The sequence below is a fragment of the Cyanistes caeruleus genome, chromosome Z (genome assembly GCF_971803275.1).
Source record: "Cyanistes caeruleus chromosome Z, bCyaCae1.hap1.1, whole genome shotgun sequence".
NCBI lineage: Eukaryota > Metazoa > Chordata > Aves > Passeriformes > Paridae > Cyanistes > Cyanistes caeruleus.
The window spans coordinates 80,848,797-80,871,416 of NC_141732.1; the positions used below are offsets into that span (position 1 = coordinate 80,848,797).

Below are 22,620 nucleotides of genomic sequence, written 5' to 3' on the forward strand. Positions count from 1 at the left end.
GGCTGTGGGCAAGCTGTGGCCCGAAGGGGTAGCCACAAAACCCCGGCGGAGGCAAACACACCCCAACCCTGCGGCCAGAAAAGGGCGAAGAAGCGGAGCGCTTTCCTAGAAAAGGGAAAAATTCCTGGAGCGGGAATCGGTAACTGCTGCTCACCTCTCGTTTTTCAGGGCATGGCCTTCACCCTACACGAGCGACAGATGCTTGGGCTGCAGGGACTCCTACCTCCCAAAATAGAGACACAAGACATCCAAGCCTTGCGCTTCCACAAGAATCTGGCAAAAATGACTGACCCCTTGGAAAAGTAAGCGCTGCTCCGGCCTTCTCCTGGGGTGAAGGGGAATGTTGGGGCTGGGCACGAGGTGGAAATGTGGGAATGCTGCAGTGGCCATTTGGCAAATAGCCAAATCCTCTGGTGCCTCCGCTGGGTTTTTCCAGTTCCTGGGCGTTATTTTGGCACAGAAAACTGCTTTCATCCTGTGGTTAAATGAGGCTGGGAAGTTTAATTTGGGGTTTTTTTTTTTCCCCCTCAATACTCCATTTTATGTCATAAAACAGCAAAAGAGAATGTGTGAAAATGAGTAACAAAGCTGCAAACCTGCCTTTAACCTGGCATAGGTATTTCTGTGATCTGTAAGAGGGAGTGGCAGGTTGCTGCAGCACAGCAGGTGGCACTCGGCCCATTCTGTAAAAATGTCTGATAATGAAAGTAAATTGAGCGTTTGAGATACCAAAACCCGTGTTTGACATGTGCAGTGGTTACTGCTCAAAAGGAGCTGCCAGAGCAGAATTTTAAGTCCCATCATGTGTATTTTTTTTTTTTTTACATCTTTCATTACTTCACCCACTGGTTTGGCGAACCGCAGAGGATTTTGCCGTCTGTTATTTTAGCGTGCCGTGTTTTTAGCATCCCGTTGCCGCTTTCACGTCATCTTTATTTATCTCCGCCTGTAAAAATACACAGGCAAGAGGAGAGCCGGGGTGGTTTGGGGCTCGCTGGACCACATCAAAGCTCTTTTGTTCTCATCAGAGCTGAAAGATTGGCTCTTCAATCCACGTCACGTCACTTGCCGGCCCAAAGCGGTCCTGCCATCTGTACTGGCCGCGTGCCCGGCTGCTGTAGCCCGAGGCAAATTGCTAATTCATTATCTTTATGTCCTCGGGTCAGCAGGACTGGACATGGGTTGATGCGCAGTAAATTGGGGGGTAAATTAGCAGAAATTCAGATTTAATTCACACACCCACCCGAGTCCTTCAGCATGAACTTTCTGGCGGAGCTGCCCTGTGTGTGTTGGCGTCGGGACTCACAAGGCACGTTTTTTGGACGAGAGATTCTTTGGCTCTGTGAAAAACGAGGTGCGCATAATTTTTATAGAATTTAAAAATTTAATTAAAAAAAACAATTAGGAGAAAAAAATAAACTATACAGATAGGGCCGGGTGTCTCTGCATTCAGCCAAGAGAGCACACCCTACTAACAAAGGATTATCCCTTAAAAACAGAACCCTAAAAACAGAATTTATCCATAGATTCTCATACATATTCATACATTCTTCTTAGGATCTTTGGTGTTCTTCTGTTTAGTTTTCTCTTGCCCCCTTCCCAATAGATCAATCCTCTTGGTGCCGACATTTACATTCCCTGATACCAGAAATGCAATAAATTCCTCCCCCACCAGAGTTCTGGTCACTGCTGGCTTCATCTGGATAAGATAGTTTACAAAAGAAAAAAAAAGTCTCCAGCTATCTTTTTTAGTCTTTGGATTACACAAACAAAAGTAGTTTTTGTTTTAATGCTATGCCATAGCTTAACATACATGTATTATACCACTATTTCTAAGTTTCATTAATAACAGAAATAAAGAAGACTATATTATCGCAGCTAAATTTTCTAATCTTATACATATAACATTACACATACATTTTACATATAATACATACATATCCATGTATAATACATATATACATTATACATTATACATATAATATCACAATACTTGCGAAAAGCCAATAACATGATATGCATTTATAGCAGCTCTAATTGTGTTTGTGGCAGTAACGAGGCTCCCTGCTGCAGTAATCCCGCGGGCTGTCTTTAACCACGGGGCTGTGGTGTGCTGCTGGCTGTTGTCCCACTCCCCTTTCCCCCGGGAGCCTGTCCCGAGGGGAGCAGGAGGCGCTCAGGGCTGTTTCCCCCCCTGCCCATCCGCCACAGGTACATCTACATCATGGGCATCCAGGAGAGGAACGAGAAGCTGTTCTACCGGGTGCTGCAGGACGACATCGAGCGCCTGATGCCCATCGTGTACACCCCGACGGTGGGCCTGGCCTGCTCCCAGTACGGACACATCTTCAGGAGGCCCAAGTAAGGACAGGAGTCGCCGTGCCTGGCCATTTCCTCCGCCTTCACCTCGCCTTTGCAAGTGCCTCGTTCCGTTCTCGTTCGGGTTCAGCCGCACCGGGCGCGTGCCCAGTCGGGGCAAGCAGGAGTTTGTGGGCAGCGTTTCATTTGAGAGAAATTCCAGCCTGTCAGGGGCTCATCTGTTCCCAGGGAGCAGTTCCTGGGAGCGGTTTCTCTCAGGAGTTGTGTTATTGTAAAGAGATAATATTTCCCAAAACAAAACGAGCAGATGTCGCTGATGTGTTTTCTCTGGTCCCACCAAAGGGGACGTAGTAGTTCCTTCATCAGGGTAACCTGGTTGGAAAAGCCATGTAAGGGTTGAAAAACCCCAGATTAAAGGCTGATTCCAGCCACATGAAAACCAGCTGTGTGTAGTGTTTAACTCGCACCTGTGTCCAATATTTCGTGTCCTCCAGCCACAGCAGTTTGCTAAAATAGATCTCAGGGTGCAGTTTATATTGAGAAACAAAACATTTGGAAGCAGACACGGGGAGTGGGTAACTAAACACCCCAAGTGCAGCCCTCAGCCCCGTTCCCAGCTCTTCCCAGGTGCCAGACAGCTCTGTGATTCCAGGGGGATTCCCCAACTCCCCGAGCCCCTTCTGTGGGTCTGAGGATCTGTGTCCACACATAGGGAGCGTGGAAAAAGAGATCTCTGGACAAAACCCTCACTCCCTGTCCGAGAGGGGTTGGTCCAGGTGGGTTCCTGCCCCGGGCAGGAACAGGTATTGTCCTGTGAGGGATTTGTGTCAGTGGCTGTAAAACTCTGAATTTTAAATTGTCCTGTTGGACATTCAGTTTTGCAAGATGAAATTTCTAATTGTCGCCCACAAAACGTTTCTGGCTTGTGTTGTTTTTTTTTTTTTTTCTTTTTTTTTTATCTTTCAGAGGATTATTTATTTCCATCTCAGACAGAGGCCACATCAGGTCAATTGTGAACAACTGGCCAGAGAACGACGTTAAGGTACTGTCACTGTGTGACTTAGGTTCTGCTTGTTATTCCATCTCAGCTGGGTTTTTGAAGATTTACTGGTTATTTGATGGAAACATAAATATTAAGTAATGCATTCTTGGCTCTTTAGTGGTGGTGGCAGAATGCAAATAATTAAGGTGATGTATATCTTGAAGATCAGTGTTTTATCCTAAATATGGGGTTTATAGGTTAAGGAAAATATTCCTCGTGATCTGTTCTTCATTTGACCGTGCAAAACTAATCTTTATAAATTTCAGTGATTGTGATTTGACCGGCTTTTTTTTTTTTTTTTTTTTTTTTTAATTTTATTTTTTTTCATCAGGCTGTCGTTGTCACCGATGGAGAAAGAATATTGGGTCTTGGAGACCTGGGTGTGTACGGGATGGGAATCCCAGTGGGAAAGCTGTGTTTGTACACAGCCTGTGCGGGGATACACCCAGATAAATGCCTGCCTGTGTGCATCGACGTTGGGACTGATAACCCAGTGAGTCACCCCTATGGAAACTGCTTTTTTTAAAAAACATCCCATACTCTGACTGAGTCATTTCTTTTCTGGGCACTTTCATTTAAGATAAACCTGAATGTTTCATGCAGAGGCTAAGTGGTTTGGAGTTCACTGTGTGCTGATTTAAAAGTGCCCATTAATTTCTCCGTGAAAGGGTTGCATCTGGAAGTAATTGGAATGCTGGGGCGCTGCAAAGTGGGCAGTCAGTTCTGACCTGCCTCTGAAGAAGCTGGGGATGTGAATTAGGTTTATTGGAGGCGTTTATTGTTCAGAGTATTGATTTGTTCCATCAGCAGCCCCAGGTGCCAGCTGAAAGGGAAGAGGATTGCAGGCTGGAGGCTGGAGGCTGGGCCGTGTGGGCGCAGCATCTGGCAGACGTGCTGCTGTCAGCTGCGTGTGCCGGGCAGGGCGCTCATCCGCCGCTGCCTCGGGTGTGCTCTCTTTCAGACGCTCCTCAAGGACCCCTTCTACATGGGGCTGTACCAGAAGAGGGATCGCTCGCAGGTCTACGATGACCTGATAGATGAATTCATGGAAGCCATCACGGACAGGTAGGGCAGGAGTGCACACGGCATCCCTAACACGCTGTCCTTGGAGCAGCCGCCCGGGGAAGCGCCAGGAGCTGTGTGTCTGTCCCTGGGGTGACATCCTCGGTGACCTAGAACACGCTGCTTGTCGTTATCTGTAAATAGGCACGGAACGGAGACAGAGCTGCTGGGCTCTGCCTGCGGACAGCCCGCTTACAGAGATAATTGATGGCACGCTGTTTCCCTCTCTCTGATGGGGGTGTTTGCCATCCTCTGTAGGTACGGCCAGAACACGCTCATCCAGTTTGAGGACTTTGGGAACCACAATGCTTTCCGCTTCCTGAGGAAATACAGGGAGAAGTACTGTACCTTCAACGACGACATCCAAGGTACACCCTTGGTCGGTGTTCCCCGACATCCGTGCACAGACTGTCCCCAGAGCCACAGCCTGCCGTGCAGGCCTGCTCAGCTGCCCTCAGCTGTGCTCTGCTCCCACAGGGACAGCCTCGGTGGCCTTGGCAGGACTGCTGGCAGCGCAGAAAGCCACTGGGAAACCACTGACAGATCAGAAAGTGCTGTTCCTTGGGGCGGGAGAGGTGAGTCCCGAGAGCAGCAGGGATATTTAAAACGTGCATTTTCTCGTCATGGCAGTTTGCCTTCTCTGGATTCCACCACACGACTTTTCATGTAAGGCCAGCTGAAATGCACTGGCAGAAAGGACTCTGCTTAAACAGGGCTGTGTTTAACATTTTAACATCACATTTTTCATTTTCCTGTATGGCCTTGAGAAAAGCATCAGGGATGTGTATTTGAAGGGAAACTCACCATAAAATGGTGATGTAGTGAGACCACCTTGTTAATTTTTATAGCACCGGAGAGGAGTACAGGGAGTTTTTCCCAGCAAGGTAATTCATTCTGCAGCAGGCACCAGTTACTGGTGCTGCAGTGCCAAGAGCAGCGCTGCGCTTCTTGGTGCATCAGCACGATTGCTCCTGCGGTGCTGACAAAATAACTTAATTATCTGAGAAGTTCTCCATCTGGGGAAAGGCCCTGGTGGCAGTAATTGGCCGGGGCTGTGCTGAGCCCTGCTCTGCATCCCGCTCTGCCTCATTCCTGCTGCCAGGGAGAGGGACACGGGGCCAGGCACAGGCTGCTGCCCTCTGCTCCAGGGTGGGGAGCACAGGGCACACAGCTCGGGGCTGGGCTCCTGGCAGGAGGGGTGAGCACTGCTGGGCTGGGCTGCCCGGGGGTGGCTGCAGAGCTGCCCCTGCAGAGCTGTCCCTCCTGTCCTGATCCCTGCAGAGCTGTTCCCTGCAGAGCTGTCCCTGCAGAGCTGCACCTCCTTTCCTGATCCCTGAAGAGCTGTCCCTGCTATCCTGATCCCTGCAGAGCTGTTCCCTGCAGAGCTGCACCTCCTGTCCTGATCCCTGAAGAGCTGTCCCTGCTATCCTGATCCCTGCAGAGCTGCCCCTCCTGTCCTGATCCCTGCAGAGCTGCACCTCCTGTCCTGATCCCTGCAGAGCTGCACCTCCTGTCCTGATCCCTATAGAGCTGTCCTTCCTGTCCTGATCCCTGTAGAGCTGTCCCTCCTGTCCTGATCCCTGCAGAGCTGCACCTCCTGTGCTGATCCCTGCAGAGCTGCACCTCCTGTCCTGATCCCTGCAGAGCTGTCCCTCCTGTCCTGATCCCTGCAGAGCTGCACCTCCCGTCCTGATCCCTGCAGAGCTGCCCCTCCTGTCCTGATCCCTGCAGAGCTGTCCCTCCTGTCCTGATCCCTGCAGAGCTGTCCCTCCTGTCCTGATCCCTATAGAGCTGTCCTTCCTGTCCTGATCCCTGCAGAGCTGCACCTCCTGTGCTGATCCCTGCAGAGCTGCACATCCTGTCCTGATCCCTGCAGAGCTGTCCCTCCTGTCCTGATCCCTGCAGAGCTGCCCCTCCTGTCCAGATCCCTGCAGAGCTGCACCTCCTGTCCTGATCCCTGCAGAGCTGCCCCTCCTGTCCTGATCCCTATAGAGCTGTCCTTCCTGTGCTGATCCCTGCAGAGCTGTCCCTCCTGTCCTGATCCCTGCAGAGCTGCACCTCCTGTGCTGATCCCTGCAGAGCTGCACCTCCTGTCCAGATCCCTGCAGAGCTGCACCTCCTGTCCTGATCCCTGCAGAGCTGCACCTCCTGTCCTGATCCCTGCAGAGCTGTCCCTCCTGTCCTGATCCCTGCAGAGCTGCACCTCCTGTGCTGATCCCTGCAGAGCTGTTCCCTGCAGAGCTGCCCCTGCAGAGCTGTCCCTCCCGTGCTGCTCGCAGACGTGTCACCGCTGCCCCAGAAACTGCTCCCCAGTTCCAGGCAAACGTCTCCTGTGTCTTAGAGCATCGCTGAGGGGTGTTTGTGGGGATCCTGAGCAGGGTGGGGCTGTGATGGCAGACCCCTTCCGTGACCTGCTGCAAACCTGTGAAGGTTTGTACAAGTTTACAAGGTTTCACGAGTCCTTTCATCCGCCAGGCCGCCCTGGGAATTGCCAACCTGATTGTGATGGCCATGATGGAAAGCGGTGTTTCCTGTGAGGAGGCTTCTAGGAGAATATGGATGTTTGACAAGCACGGCTTGCTGGTCCAGGTAGGGGTGCCCCAGGCAGGGAATGGCACAGCACAGGTGAGCACTGCCCTCCCTGTCCTCTCACGGGGGGAACCGCTGTTTTCTCTGCAGGGCCGGGAGCAGAAGGTGGATTCCAACCAGGAGCCGTTCACACATCAGCCTCCAGAGCACATACCAAAGACGTTTGTCGAGGCAGTGAATGTACTTCGGCCTTCAGCTATCATCGGTGAGTCACGTTGTTTTCCTATAATTTGGTTTTTGGCTGCCTTTAATTTGCTACCAGGGCTGCGGGGAGCTTGGTGGCAGCATTTCTGCTGGTGTAAATAAGATGGAAATGCGAGGTCAGTTTTCCACTTGAGAATGTGCCGAGCTGTGGTGCTGCTTCTGAAGCTCGTGTCCTTGTGAAAGAGAGCAGCCACAACCAGCGTGTTTCCCACAGGAGCTCCCTGACTCGAGTTATTTGGGTATTTTCTGACCTTCTGTCCCCAGTCTGCACCTCTGGTCAGACTCTGCCAGATGCCCAGCAGCACCCCTGAGGTCGCTGACATCTGCAGGTGTTTATTTACAGCTGTGCTTATCTGCAGGGAACAGATAGGATTACAGGTATTTCCTGAGCTGACTGCAGTTTCCTCTCCACATGATTTATTTGGGAGAGGAAAGGGGTTTTCTGGCTGCTGGCCCCCAGGTTTGTAGCCACTGCAGGAACTCCTTTTTTCCGTAGTGTGTGTTTGTAGCTGTGGGTTGGGGTGTGGTCGGGAGCCCCAGTGCCAGGTGTGCACTGCACAGCTAACATCCAGCTGGGATTCCCACCTGCTTATCCAGGACCGTGTTCTTGGACAAACCATTAGCCAGTTTGATTAGTGAAAAAGAAGAAGTTCATTCTAGAATCAAATTACAATCATAAAAAGGAAGCCATAAGCAAGAATCAGTTTGGTGCTGTGCTGGATGAACAGCACCGGGTGAGACAGGGAGGAGGCTACTGCAGCACTTCCCCACCGTGCTTCACAAACTGCAACTGTCCCAAGGTGCTTTTTATATGTTTTCAGGCTTTTTGGGGGTCCTTAGGAACACACTGCTTGCAGAGAAATATTCATGCTGTTTTGGTTGTATATGTTGTAATTTCGTTGGGTTTCTTGGGCATACACTTCTTGCAGATGAGTATTTATGAGTGAATATCGTTACAATCTTATCAGACAGAGGTTTCTTGGAGATATGCCCCTTGCAGACGAATATTCATGTTGGCCTTGCTGCATATCACTATAATCTCCTCAGGGAAGGTTTGATCAGAACTTTAACACGAATTTATTCATGCTGTGTATCACATTGGTACACATCAATACGAAGAGGTCACGTGAAACTTCTGGAGTGCACTCAGGAGATGTTGCAGTGCAAATTGTGAAAGGTTTTGTGAAAGAAATTGTGAAAAAACGGTGCCCGCTTCCCATCTCCAGCTGCCGGAGCAGCTTGGCTCTGGCTGGGAGGCTGAGGGCTGGCACCAGCTCTGTGCAGGGTGGCTGTCCCCTGCCCTGGGGCAGCCGAGCCTCCATCCTGGTTCTGATGCTGGTTCTGATGCTCGTTTTGGTGGTGGTTTTGATGCTGGGTTTGATCCTGATTTCGATGCTGGTTTTGATGCTGGTTTTGATGGTGGATTTGATGGTGGATTTGATGGTGGATTTGATCCTAGTTTTGATCCTGGTTCTGATGCTGGTTCTGATGCTGGTTTTGATCCTGGTTCTGATGCTGGTTTTGATGCTGGTTCTGATGCTGGTTCTGATGCTGGTTTTGACTCTGGTTTTGACTCTGGTTTTGACACTGGTTTTGACACTGGTTCTGACGCTGGTTTTGACACTGGTTCTGATGCTGGTTCTGATGCTGGTTTTGACGCTGGTTTGACGCTGGGTTTGATGCTGGTCTTGATGGTGGTTTTGACACTGGTTTTGACGCTGGTTCTGATGCTGGTTCTGACGCTGGTTCTGATGGTGGTTTTGACACTGGTTCTGACGCTGGTTCTGATGCTGGTTTTGACACTGGTTTTGACGCTGGTTCTGACGCTGGTTCTGACGCTGGTTTTCACGCTGGTTCTGATGCTGGTTCTGATCCAGGTTTTGACACTGGTTCTGATGCTGGTTCTGATGCTGGTTCTGACGCTGGTTCTGATGCTGGTTCTGATCCTGGTTTTGACACTGGTTCTGACGCTGGTTCTGACGCTGGTTTCGTGTGTTTCCACCTGCTGCAGGCGTTGCTGGGGCAGGACGCCTGTTCTCCCAGGATGTGCTGAAAGCCATGGCTTCCATCAACGAGCGGCCCATCATATTCGCCCTGAGCAACCCCACGGTGAAGGCTGAGTGCACGGCAGAGGAGGCGTACACCACGACTGAGGTGTGTAAACCTCAGCTCTGCGTGCTGGCACGGTGTCTCAGCACCACAGCTCGCACTCAGCTCTCTTCCTGCTTGGTCTCAGTGATGTAAGAATACGGTTGTTTCTGGCAAAAATCAGTGGGGGTGATTTGAAAAGGGGTTTGGACTTTCAGGTGCCAGACAGAAAACAGCCTGAATCTTGTTAGCACTATTTTTAAGAGAATGACCAGTACAGTTACATGGCTGTGATCAGTTAACTCTGGTTTCTCACCGCTCCTGTTGATAATTCTGTGTTTAATGAGGCGTGTTGGCCTGCCAGCAGACACCAGGCACAGGCTTTGCAGAGTGATGGCTGAGCACAGCCCCTGCAGCGGCAGATGTCCTTGCAGCGGTGCAGGAGCTGTGCCTGCGCTCTGTCCTGCAGCTGCCAGCAGCAGTGACCCGTGCAGCCCTATGCTCCCTGGGCAGGGCTGGCCTCTGTCCCTGTGTGTCCCCGGGCAGGGCTGGCCTCTGTCCCCCTGTGTCCCCAGGCAGGGCTGGCCTCTGTCCCTGTGTGTCCCCAGGCAGGGCTGGCCTCTGTCCCTGTGTGTCCCCAGGCAGGGCAGGCCTCTGTCCCTGTGCTCCCCAGGCAGGGCTGGCCTCTGTCCCTGTGTGTCCCCAGGCAGGGCTGGCCTCTGTCCCTGTGCTCCCCGGGCAGGGCTGGCCTCTGTCCCTGTGCTCCCCAGGCAGGGCTGGCCTCTGTCCCTGTGCTCCCCAGGCAGGGCTGGCCTCTGTCCCTGTGCTCCCCAGGCAGGGCTGGCCTCTGTCCCTGTGTGTCCCCAGGCAGGGCTGGCCTCTGTCCCTGTGTGTCCCCAGGCAGGGCTGGCCTCTGTCCCTGTGTGTCCCCAGGCAAGGCTGGCCTCTGTCCCTGTGTGTCCCCAGGCAGGGCTGGCCTCTGTCCCTGTGCTCCCCAGGCAGGGCTGGCCTCTGTCCCTGTGTGTCCCCAGGCAGGGCTGGCCTCTGTCCCTGTGCTCCCCAGGCAGGGCTGGCCTCTGTCCCTGTGTGTCCCCAGGCAGGGCTGGCCTCTGTCCCTGTGCTCCCCGGGCAGGGCTGGCCTCTGTCCCTGTGTGTCCCTGGGCAGGGCTGGCCTCTGTCCCTGTGCTCCCCGGGCAGGGCTGGCCTCTGTCCCTGTGTGTCCCCAGGCAGGGCTGGCCTCTGTCCCTGTGTGTCCCCAGGCAGGGCTGGCCTCTGTCCCTGTGCTCCCCAGGCAGGGCTGGCCTCTGTCCCCTGTGTGTCCCCAGGCAGGGCTGGCCTCTGTCCCTGTGTGTCCCCAGGCAGGGCTGGCCTCTGTCCCTGTGCTCCCCAGGCAGGGCTGGCCTCTGTCCCTGTGTGTCCCTGGGCAGGGCTGGCCTCTGTCCCCCGTCTGACACCCACTCCGGGGGCTCTCGGCTCCAGGAGCTGCTCCTGCAGGGGTCTGCAGCACAGAGGGAGCCTCTGGACAAATCTGTGTCTCAGCTGTAACAGTGGAATCAGCTGGGCTGGAGCAGCCCTCCAAGGGCATCCAGTCCAGCCATTCCCCAGCTCTGCCCAGGCCACCCTGCCCCCTGTCCCCAGGTGCCACATCCACATGGCCTCCAAACCCTTGCAGGGATGGGGACTCCAGCACTGCCCTGGGCAGCTCTGGCAGGGATTGACAGAGCTTTATGTAAAGAAATTCCTGCTGCTGTCCCCCCTGTCCCTGCCCTGGCCCAGCCTGAGGCCGTTCCCTCTCCTCCTGTCCCTGTTCCCTGGCAGCACAGCCCGACCCCCCTGGCTGTCCCCTCCTGGCAGGGACTTGTGCAGAGCCACAAGGGCCCCCTGAGCCTCCTTTTCTCCAGGCTGAGCCCCTTTCCCAGCTCCCTCAGCCGCTCCTGTTCCCCAGCTCCGTTCCCTGGACAAGCTTTAAAGTTGAGATGGTTTAACACCTCCCAGATATCCTGCATTGACCAGAGCCGTGAGCTGGGCAGTGTTTCAGTATATAAACCCATATTTATATATAGATATAAATCTACCTTGGACAGATGGTAAACAGGAGTTGTTGTGCAACCAAGACTTGAGCTGGCCTAAATAAATGTAAAAGCTGCTGCCATCTCTAGCTGCAGGAGTCCAGGAGCACGGTTAGAGGGGGAACCAGCCCCACTTTCACTGGCTGAGCAAAAATTAGATGGGCAGGTGTGTTTGGGCAGGAGGTGACTGTCACTCTTGGGAGCAGGGACACCACAGGGCTCCCTGGGATCAGGCCTGGTGCCATCCTCCCTGCAGCAGCTGGAAGAACACACTGGTGTTTGCAGTAGTTTCAGCCCAGTGGAGAGAAGATCTTTGGGGTTTTTTTCCCTGTATAGGATCCATTTGTTCTTCTGTTGATGGTTTGCCACGTTTCCGGTTATTTGTATGGGTGGGTTATTTGGATAATTAAGTGCTTAATTTTTTTAATTATTTTTTAAAAATTGTTTTAATTTATTTTTTCTTGTATTTATTTTTTTTAATTTATATTAATTTTCTTTTCTTTATATTAATTTTATTTATTTACATTAATCTTATTTATTTACATTAATCTTATTTATTTATATTAATTTTATTTATTTATATTAATTTTATTTATTTATATTAATTTTATTTATTTATATTATTTATTTTTATTTATTGACTGCGGGGTCAGTTTTGTTACTGCGGGTGTAGCTTTTTGTTCCAGTCCTTACTCCTAAATTCCGTCAAGTTTCCGTTTCTCTGCGCTTTCCTGCAGTTCAGCAGTTTGTTTTCACGGTGCCCTTTGTCTCTCTGAAATGTCCTCAGCTAAGGACCATTTGAAATAAATGTTTTTTATTGGTCTCAGAGCTGTCCGCAGAGCTGGGGTGAGGTCTGAGCCTGCCCTGGAGGCAACAAAGGAACAAAGAGACGGTCACCACCCTCTCCTCGCTGGGTTTTTTTCCCGCTAGATGGCAGCTGTAATCAGCATATCGCTGCCCCTGTGTGTTCCCCGGGCTCCTGCTGCCTCTTAATTCGCTTTATCTCTGCGTCCCGGCCTCTCCCGCATCCATTTGTTCTTGCTGTGCCTGTGCCTTGTCTTGAAGGCTCTTGCTGTGCCTGTGCCCTGGCGTCCAAACGCACTTCCAGAGCCTCCAGCTTCTCCGGTGGTTTGTTTCCAAACACAGCGAACCTTGAAGGTTTTACACTCATGTTCCTAAACCTGTTACTCAAAAGAAAGTTAAGATTTTTTTTTGCTTTACTGCTGGAGAGGAGGATTGTTTATCTGGAGGGTGTGGTTCACACTCACCTTCTGATATTTCGTGGTGATTGAAATCCTGCCCGGTGGAAGGATAAACAAACGGCATTATTCACTCCTCCAGGAGTCTGACACAGAATATATGCCGCTCTCTGCCCTCCCACCCTCCAAAAGTGAGAAAATGACCTTTTATTTCCACCCCTGCCTGCCCCAGCCTCCCTGGACCTGCAGGGCCCTGCGGGGCCGGGGCTGCGGTGCCTAAAAGGGAGAGGGGAGCACCAGCGCTTGGTTTCGTGTGTCAGAGGCCATCAAATTCACTGATCTCCTCTGTGAAACTCAGGGATCTCCTCCGTGAAACTCATGGATCTCTGTGAAATTCATGGATCTCCTCTGTGAAATTCACTGATCTCCTCTGTGAAATTCACTGATCTCTGTGAAATTCATGGGTCTTCTCTGTGAAATTCATGGATCTCCTCCATGAAGTTCATGGATCTCCTCTGTGAAATTCATTATCTCCTCCATGAAATTCATGGATCTCGTTCATGAAACTCACTGATCTCCTCTGTGAAACTCACTGATCTCCTCTGTGAAATTCATGGATCTCCTCCATGACATTCATGGATCTCCTCTGTGAAATTCATTATCTCCTCCATGAAATTCATGGATCTCATTCATGAAACTCACTGATCTCCTCTGTGAAACTCATGGATCTCCTCCGCAAAATAGGGGATCTCCGTGAAATTCACGATCTCCTCCATGAAATAGGGGATGTCCTGTGTGAAACTCACGATCTCCTCCATGAAATAGGGGATGTCCTGTGTGAAGTTCAGGATCTCCTCCTTGGTGCTGAGCTGGCCGCCCGGGGGCTGCTGCTGGCCCTGCACAGCCGCCTGAGCCATGGTTCCTCTCCCCAGGGCCGCTGCCTGTTTGCCAGCGGCAGTCCCTTCGAGCTGGTGACGCTCAAGGATGGAAGAACCTTCAAGCCCGGCCAAGGAAACAACGCCTACATTTTCCCAGGTAATGAATTACACCTTCCCCGTTTGATCTCCGAGACTGAGCCGCCTTCTCCTGGGTTCTCTTCCTGCACGAGGCACAGCCAGTGAAGCAGAGGTGTTGCCAGCATTTGGGAAATTTGGGAAAATGTGTGACCAAATGAGTCAGCTGAGGCTGGATGAGGGGCACAGGAGACACAGTGAGCAAACCCAGCTGCTGAGAAAACAGGAGGCTGTTATATTAAAGGCTTTGGGAGCTGCTGCATTATGGCTTCTGCTCCTTGTTTGGGGAGGAAAGGAGAAAACAAACGTTGATATCCACTTGAAGTTGTGTTAATAATTCTCAGAGTTAGTTCTTAAAGTTGTGTCTGCACAAAGAGGGTGGAAAAGTAGCACTGGGGATGTTCTGTGCCTTCCCCTTTCCTCCCTGCAAGGCTCCAGCCCCTTCTGAAAGCCAGCTGCTGTGGCCAGTGGTGCCCCCGTGCCCAGGCAGGGGCTGGAACCATGGGCACTGCAAGCTCTGCTCCAGCCCCTGAGCTGCCCTGGAACCTCCAGGAGGATTTTCAGGGGTCCCTGCCCAGGCAGGGGCTGGAACCATGGGCACTGCAAGCTCTGCTCCAGCCCCTGAGCTGCCCTGGGAGCTCCAGGAGGATTTTCAGGGGTAAGGCCCATGACAGGGGCTGGAACCACGGGCACTGCAAGCTCTGCTCCAGCCCCTGAGCTGCCCTGGAACCTCCAGGAGGATTTTCAGGGGTAAGGCCCATGACAGGGGCTGGAACCACGGGCACTGCAAGCTCTGCTCCAGCCCCTGAGCTGCCCTGGGAGCTCCAGGAGGATTTTCAGGGGTAAGGCCCATGACAGGGGCTGGAACCATGGGCACTGCAAGCTCTGCTCCAGCCCCTGAGCTGCCCTGGGAGCTCCAGGAGGATTTTCAGGGTAAATTAGGGCAGGGCTGGCAGTGACTGGCAGGTCCTGGGCAGCAGGCTGTGGCTCTGAAGCGCTGTGGTTTCCCTGCAGGCGTGGCTCTGGCGGTGATCCTCAGCAGCGTCCGGCACATCAGCGATAAGGTTTTCCTAGAGGCTGCCAAGGTGGGTCTGGGAGCAGAGCAGGCTGTGGATTCTGACACATCCTGGTGAAACACAGTGCTTTCCTGTTATTTATCCCTCCACAGTGGGGAGAAAACAAAACCAGAAGGGTGCCCAGAATGGGGTTCCGCTGGAGTTTGAATGAAGTGGGAAGCGTGTCCCTGTGTAAATGATTGTGGCAGCAGGGCTGCCTCCTGCCCTGCCCTGGGTTCTGCAGCTGGCACTGTGGCTAGGAGAACTCAACTCCCAAAATATGGGAATTCATCCCCCAAAATACCATCTTGCTAAATGCTAAATGCAAAATAAATCAGTCAGGGTGTGCTGATTCTCAGTTCCTCAGACTGAAAATGTCGCGATCCTGACTGCCTCTGTGCTTTGGGGGCACTCTGGTGCTAGGAGCACTACAACTCGATTCTCTCGGCTGTTCTAGCATGTTGTTAGTCACATTTGGGGCGCAGTAAATAAGAAATGTTTGTTTCTCTATCTCAGGCCTTGGCGGAGCAGTTGACAGATGAAGAGCTTGCACAGGGAAGACTTTATCCTCCGCTGTCCAATATCAGGGAAGTTTCTATTTATATTGCTGTCAAGGTGAGTACGGAACACAAAATTGCGCTGCGGTACAAGTGGTTTATGTGTGCATTAACCTGCTGGATTGCACAGAGCGACCCTTGAGCGCCGGGTGCTCGGGAACAGAACGCTCGCTGCTTTGTGCCTGCAGTAAGAGGTGCTCATAAAGCACAGAGCCACAAAAACCTCTCCTTCTCTGGCTGCGTGGGCTGGGCAGCAGCGTTGCTCTATTAGCACTGGCTGGGTGGAGATGACACAGGAGAATTTTTCTAGTTTATTGCTTCAGGTCTCTTTTTAGAGTGATACGTGGAAAGTACAGAAAGGAAACTCTTATTGGTTAGTAAATCGCTACATCACCATCATTGGTTAGTGGTGTACAGCTCCCCCTGACTTTATCCTGCAAAGAAAACAGAAGACAGACAACAACACCTGCAAGGGCTGTCTCTGAGGATTGTTTTCAAATCCTCCCATGAATTTCTCAGGCTAGCTCTCAGGCAGGACTGAGAGCTGTGTGGCCTGTGATAACTACAGGCACTCTGGTTCAGATTTAGCATCCATAGGCAGCAGGCACAGGACAGAACCAGTGTGATGTGTGCAGTGGGGTTCAGAGGGGCTGTGATGTGTGCAGTGGGGTTCAGAGGGCTGTGTGGGGCACAGGACAGAACCCTGTGATGTGTGCAGTGGGGTTCAGAGGGGCTGTGTGGGGCACAGGACAGAACCCTGTGATGTGTGCAGTGGGGTTCAGAGGGGCTGTGTGGGGCACAGGACAGAACCCCTGTGATGTGTGCAGTGGGGTTCAGGGGGGCTGTGTGGGGCACAGGACAGAACCCCTGTGATGTGTGCAGTGGGGTTCAGAGGGGCTGTGTGGGGCACACGGGGCACAGGACAGAACCCCTGTGATGTGTGCAGTGGGGTTCAGAGGGGCTGTGTGGGGCACAGGACAGAACCCTGTGATGTGTGCAGTGGGGTTCAGAGGGGCTGTGTGGGGCACACGGGGCGGGCAGCAGGCACCGAGCGGCGCTGCTCTCGCCCCGCGCAGGTGATGGAGTTCCTGTACGCCAACAACATGGCCTTCCACTACCCCGAGCCCGCCGACAAGGACCGCTACATCCGCTCCAAGGTCTGGACCTACGAGTACGAGTCCTTCATGCCGGACGTGTACGACTGGCCCGAGTCCAAGGTGCACTGACGCGCCGCACTCCTCAGGCAGCACCGCCTACTCTGCAGGGATCCCTTCCTCACAACAACTAAAATCACCGTCTCGGGCTCCTCTAATTTATTTGCGCTCATTTCGTTGCCTTTTTTTTGGTTTGTTTTGTTTTTCCCCCCTTCCTCACACCCCGTTTTTTATCTGGTTTCTCCCAAGTACCTGACGAACGGTGTGGATGACAGCCACAGGGATGAGAGAGCCCTCCAAAATTAATTTAAACGATGGCATTGCATTTCTAGCTCAGAGCCAGCACCACACTGAAGAATTCCGTTGATGATGCTTTTCACTCCGTGCATTTGGTGATGAACTGTAGCTCTCTCATCACTGCTGATCTCCAGAATGATTTATTTCTGCCTTTAATAATCAGTCTTCTAATTGTCCTAGTGCTGTCACACTGCATTAGCCTGTGGCATCAAGGGAAACCACTTCTCTTAAAAAAAAAAAGAAAAAAAAAGAAAAAAAAAGGAGAAAAGGGGCAGTTAAAGACAAGTTCAAGAGTCTAATGGGCCTTCTGTTTTGTTTAATGTTTGAAGATGCCCATGTCCTGATATCCTTGTGGCACTGGCTGCTGTTTCCTTGAGGGGCGGCCAGATGTACATGTGTGGAGTCTGCAGCAAAGCTGGCAGTTTTGTTTTCATCACTCAATGAAAGCTGTTCTCAGGAAAAATGTGAACTAGTCCAGATTGTCCTTGGGAAGCCTGAAAATCATATCAACCACTTCACAGCTTTTAGAAACAAAGCGGCGCTGTCGCAGGGTAAATTTTATCGGGTAGAGGTAGGACCTGAAGTAATTTATGGAAATCTCTTAGAGATTTTACAAGGAAGTTTTACACAATGGACTCGAGATGACGTACCAAAGGATTTTTATTTAATTTTTTAATTGTTTCAAGATTCTGTTTTGTCTAAGCCAGGTTGTTTTCTCCCTTGCACCCCCTGGGCCTCACGAAAAGACTCGTGTGTGATGTCCTATGGCACTGCTGGCTCGAAAGCTCCACAGTGGACTCACTTGGAACAAGCGCCCCGTGGGCAGCAGATGAAGCTGAGAGTGGTGTCAGGCAGCTGCTTGCACCAGCCTGACTGAATGTTTCCTGTGGCAGTGTGAGTACTGGACTCAAAAACGCCATGCCTACCATCGCTCCGCCTCACTCCACCCGCAGGTCTAGTTTGTCAGAGCTCTTGTGTGAAAACAGCAATCTCCAGCGGAGTTTTCCCTTGCCAGGGGTTGTGCTGCATGTTTGCTACAGAAACCACAGTGTGTGATCCCCTGGCTGTGGGGCAGAGAGACTGAAGTGACCAGGGACAGGCAGGGACACCCAGTGAGGGCCATGGTCTGTGACTCCCCCGAGTGTGGTCCCTGCAGCCAGAGCAGTGATGTGCCAGGAGCAGAAATAATCTGCTAAAAAAAATAAAAATAAAATAAAAAATAAAGCAGGATCCTTGCTGCTCCACAGCTTGCTGCAGCAAGGCAGGGGTAGGACAGGAGTAAATAAAATAGAGAGATAGCAGCGCTGTGCTGGCAAACATCATCCAAAGAGATAAAGTAAAGCTTGCTCGGGATTTAGCCGTGGCAAACACTGCTCTTGTATCCTTAATTATGAAGGAAAATGCAGCCTCCACAGAACAGGCCAGAACAGAGCAGGGAAAATGGTCTCAGAACCCCCTTAGGCACCTACAGCCCAGTCTCTGGCTGTAAAATTACATTGATACAAAGAACAGTAAACTTTCCCCCTAAGTGGGGAAAGAAGACTGATTATATAAACACAGAAAAGAGTGGTGCAGGGAAAAACCTGTGGTGTTGAAGCTGTGGTAAAGTGTTGTGTGGTGGGAAGTGCTTCACTGCTGAGTCCTGAGGTGCACGTGGACAGGAGCTTGCCCTTGCAAGTAAATGTACAAAAGACACCAACACACACACACACACACACAGAGGATGTTTCTACAAAGAGTGCTTTTTTCATCTATTTTTGCTATGCCTTGTTTTTATCATATTTAAGTTAGTGGTCCTACTGAAAAATAATTTAATTATTTATTCAGCGTATGGATTGTTTTTGCCTTCTGAAAACCCAGCTGTGTCTGAAGCCTGTTGTATTGTGCCAGTGGAGTTGTGCATCGCTGGGTTCCAGAGTACCGGGAACACACGCCTCCTCCCTCCTGCCCAGTTAGACCAGTAACAAAACCACCCCAAAACGCACTGATCTCACGTCCCAGAGGCAGGAGAACCGGTCCCTGTGGGAAACGCAGATCCACAGCCGCTCCTTCAGTCCGCTTATTTTATTTTCAAGGCTTGCCGCTGCTGTCCGTAACCCGTGGCCAGGGGTAGCGCCCAGGAGAAGCAGGACCTTGGGAAAGCCGTGCTGGCTGCGGGCAGCAGGGCCCTGCTTTGGGATTTTTGGGTTCCCAAAGGGAGCCCCCACGCGTGCTGTGAGCAATCTCGTCTCTGGCACAGCCTCCCAGCTGTCTTCCAGCAGATGCCAGGAGGGATTGCTGAGAGCCGGCTGGCAGCGGGGCTTTCCCAAGCACAAATGTCGCTGCACAGTAATTTTCCTGGGAATCCCGCTGTCAGGAGCAGCCCCGCTGGCTCTGTCCCCTGTGGCACCCGGGCCGTGCTCACCCTCCTGGGCTTTCTCTGCCTCTGTGCCTGCCCTGCAGTGTGGGCATGTGGGATTTTCCCTTCCACTGTTGGCAGCAGGCCAGCTCACAGAGGGTTAACTCCATTTCACCCCCTCTGCCATCTCCTCCAGGATATCTTTTTTTTTTTTTGATACGTCAGATTTTCAGATAAACAGATTCATGCCCAGCTGTTCTTCAGGTACAATTAATCCTTGAACCAATTACAACTGCTAATCTTGCTGGCTACTAAGGAACCAGTTTTCCTTTTCCATATTATTCTTAACATGATTTTTTTTTTTTCTGTTTGCTGGCTTATTCAAAATATTTACCAATCTTTGTCTGTACAGAAAATTCTCTTTAGACAGTATGCAAAGGGAAACAGGTGTCACCAGGATGCATTTTGTCGTGTTACATAGCGTAAGTTAAAAAAATACATCACCTAGAGGACCACCAGTGTTGTAGCTTGTCACACAGCCCCGGTGACTCGCCCTCCAAATGATACAAAAGACTGTCTTCCATGTCTCTGGGGCACGCAGAACCCTTCCGAGAGCATCAGGAGCTTCCCTGAGGTCAGGCTCTTCCAGGATTTATCCAGTCCTTGCTTCCTTAAAATCAGCCTGGCTGAGCCTCTTGGCAGCGACCTGTAGGAACATTCAGGGGACAGTGAAAGTACCTAACGAAGCACAGCCTTTCTTTATAGAACACGTGTGTTTTTGTTCAGAGATGTTGCAAAGGTCTGTGTGTTCCCGAAGCCTCTGCCCAGGTCTCCACATGGCATGTGGAAGGCGACGATTAAAGTGCTGTGTCCGATGTATTTTAAACCCCCGGTGTGACCCGTGGCACAAGTTCTCAGCTGCGTTTGTGGACAGTGGTGCATCCTGACCCTTTGTGTTCGTTCCCCAAGCTTCAAACCGAGCGGCACTTACCCCTGCAGAGTGGTGTGTAACAGGTTTCCTGTGGTCGGTGCGTGTCTTCCTCTCGTACTGTTGTTTCCAGCACGCTGTTTCATGGGGATAAAGTAACTCTGTCACACTCCTCCGGTAGTTCCTGCAAAGATGAACGATGCACCTTTTAGCTTCTCGTTAGCAGCCCTGCGTGGTGACTGTTCCCGTGGGAAAGTGGGGATCACTGTCGTAGAGCTCCAACCCTGGTTTTAGTTCAGCTGACCCCGGCGCAGTCCCGGCTGTTTTCCCTTGGCAGAGCTGCCGAGCCGAGCTCCTCTGCGGGTCACACACCGCTGTCTCCCGTCGGTGCCGGAGCAGTTCGGGCTGCTGTTCCGTCCTGAGTGCTCCCCGTGCTCAGAAAGGCCGTCATCGCTGCATTCCTCAGGATGACCCACGCCGCTGGCCCGTTCTGTGAGAGCTGTGGGCAGCGGGCAGGGCTGCTCTCGGTGGAGAGAGGAAACGCAGAGCCAAGCTCTGGCTGCAGAACCAGGCTCTGAATGCAGAGCCAAGCTCTGACTGCACTGCCTCGGCAGCTGAATCCGAGCAAAGCCATTCAGCTGCCGCTGCTGGAGGCACCCTGCCCGCTGCCAGGAGCGCAGCAGTGCGGCATCAGTATCCTCAGTTCCATAGCAAAACACAGCCCGAGCCCGTGTTCTCCATGGGCATGGCGCTGGCTCGGGGAGCACAGCTGGAGGAAGAGCTGCTGTCACCGTTTGTCCTGCTCGGGCTGCTGGGCCGTCGTGTTCCCCGGGCACACGAGGCCAGCGCTGCACTGAGCTCGGCTCTCCACCAACCGCTGACTTTGACTCATCCCTTCCTCCGCTGCATCCTTCCTAGCGGGAATAAAAACACCCTTGGGACTGAAGATGGCTGCTTTCTCAACAAAACGGCAAAATAATCTGCATTTATTTCTGTCTTAAACATATCTACCTTAAGCAAATCAATGTAAGCCTGCTGGTGAGAGCAGTTCCAGGCTGGTGTGTGCCAGCTTGGCTGTGCCTGGGAGGGTCATTGCTCAGCTGAAACTAAAACTGTGTAAAATGTGGACTGGTTGGGGTTTCTTCCTACTTTATAACATTGTAACTCTATTGAAATGTGTGTTCTAGTCTTCTATTTTCTTAGTAAAATGCATTCCCTTTGCCTAAGTTGTACCTGATGTTTTTTATTCTGAAAAGGCAAACCCCCCCCCCCCCCAAAAAAAAAAAAAAAACCAAAAAAAAACCCCAAACCAAAAACCAAAAATGATTGATCTCTCCAGGACTGAAAAGGCCCTTTGCCAAGGGGCTTTGTAAATGGCTGGATGTGATGATTTCTATGGTGTTTTTCTAGAATCATGGAATCAGAGGATGGTTTGGGTGGGAAGGGACCTTAAAGCTCACCCAGTGCCACCCCTGCCATGGGCAGGGCCACCTTCCAGTGTCCCAGCTTGCTCCAAGCCCTGTCCAGCCCGGCCTTGGACACTGCAGGGATGCAGGGGCAGCCCCAGCTGCTCTGGGCACCCTGTGCCAGGGCCTGCCCACCCTCCCAGCCAGCAATTCCTTGCCAATATCCCAGCTGGGCCTGCCCTCTGGCACTGGCAAGCCATTGCCTGGGTGCTGGCCCTGCAGGCCTTGTCCCCAGTCCCTGGGCAGCTCTCCTGGAGCCCCTTTAGGCCCTGCCAGGGGCTCTCAGCTCTCCCTGGAGCCTGAATACTTGTGCAGGGGAGCAGCCCCAGCTCTCCCAGGCTGCCTCCAGAGCACAGGGGCTCCAGCCCTGGCAGCAGCTGTGTGGCCTCCTCTGGGCTGGCTCCAGCAGCTCCACGTCCTTGTGCTGGTGTTGCCCAGGGCTGGGGCAGCTCTGCAGGTGGGGTCTCACCTGAGCACAGGGGCACAATCCCCCCTCCCCTGCTGCCCACACTGGGGGATCAGCCCAGGGCAGGGGGCTCAGGGCTGGGGCAGGTCCAGCTCTCACCCCCCAGCACCCCCAGGTCCTTCTCCCAGGGCTGCTCCCTCTGCTCATCCCCAGCCTGGATTGATCCCGGGGACTGCCCTGACCCAGCTACAGCTCCCACGCTTGGTCTTTTTCCATATAATCAATTCCAAGAAACATTTATCGCCGCGCTTTCCCGGGAGCGCGGCCGGCAGGGCGGGCTCTGCCCTCACGGCCCTCACGGCCCCGCCCCGCGCGCCGGCCCCGCCTGACAGCGCCCGCCGAGGTAAGGCCGGGAGCGGGCCCGGATAGCCCCGAGAGCCCCGAGAGCCTTTCCCCGGGCCCCGAGAGCCCATCCCCGGGCCCCGATAGCCCGTCCCCGTGTCCCGAGAGCCCATCCCCGTGTCCCGGGCTCCGCCGGACCCCATCGTGTTCCCGCATGCCGCGACACCGGGCCGGGAAGCGCGGGCGGAGCCGGGCTGGTGAAGGGAGGGTCGGTCCGGCGGTGCCTAAAGGGGCTCCAGGGAGAGCTGAGAGCCCCTGGCAGGGCCTAAAGGGGCTCCAGGAGAGCTGCCCAGGGACTGGGGACAAGGCCTGCAGGGTCAGCACCCAGGCAATGGCTTGCCAGTGCCAGAGGGCAGGCCCAGCTGGGATATTGGCAAGGAATTGCTGGCTGGGAGGGTGGGCAGGCCCTGGCACAGGGTGCCCAGAGCAGCT

General features: G+C 52.7%; 2 protein-coding genes across 6 annotated transcripts in view; both read left to right on the forward strand.

Annotated features, from left to right (window-relative positions):
• The window catches only part of ME2 (malic enzyme 2), a 36,268-nt gene extending 15,128 nt beyond the window's left edge, over positions 1-21,140 (forward strand). The window contains exons 3-16 of one of the 2 annotated variants that reach the window (XM_086867548.1): positions 169-302; positions 2,212-2,361; positions 3,286-3,361; positions 3,693-3,854; positions 4,323-4,426; positions 4,682-4,791; positions 4,901-4,998; positions 6,899-7,012; positions 7,103-7,217; positions 9,228-9,370; positions 13,505-13,607; positions 14,600-14,670; positions 15,157-15,255; positions 16,274-21,140. In XM_086867548.1, coding sequence (XP_086723674.1) covers positions 169-302; positions 2,212-2,361; positions 3,286-3,361; positions 3,693-3,854; positions 4,323-4,426; positions 4,682-4,791; positions 4,901-4,998; positions 6,899-7,012; positions 7,103-7,217; positions 9,228-9,370; positions 13,505-13,607; positions 14,600-14,670; positions 15,157-15,255; positions 16,274-16,423 — 1,629 coding nt within the window. In that variant the 3' untranslated portion in view covers positions 16,424-21,140. The remainder of the gene's footprint in view (positions 1-168; positions 303-2,211; positions 2,362-3,285; positions 3,362-3,692; positions 3,855-4,322; positions 4,427-4,681; positions 4,792-4,900; positions 4,999-6,898; positions 7,013-7,102; positions 7,218-9,227; positions 9,371-13,504; positions 13,608-14,599; positions 14,671-15,156; positions 15,256-16,273) is intronic. The other variant, XM_023944096.2, reaches the window with a different exon arrangement.
• Positions 1-22,620, forward strand: part of ELAC1 (elaC ribonuclease Z 1) — a 511,775-nt gene that overhangs the window by 483,645 nt on the left and 5,510 nt on the right. For 2 of the 4 annotated variants that reach the window (XM_086867558.1, XM_086867557.1), the window contains exon 1: positions 22,152-22,189. The gene's annotated coding sequence lies outside the window, so the exon portion shown is untranslated. Of the gene's footprint in view, positions 1-21,859; positions 22,190-22,620 lie in introns of those variants that run through there. The other 2 variants (XM_086867556.1, XM_086867554.1) reach the window with 2 other exon arrangements.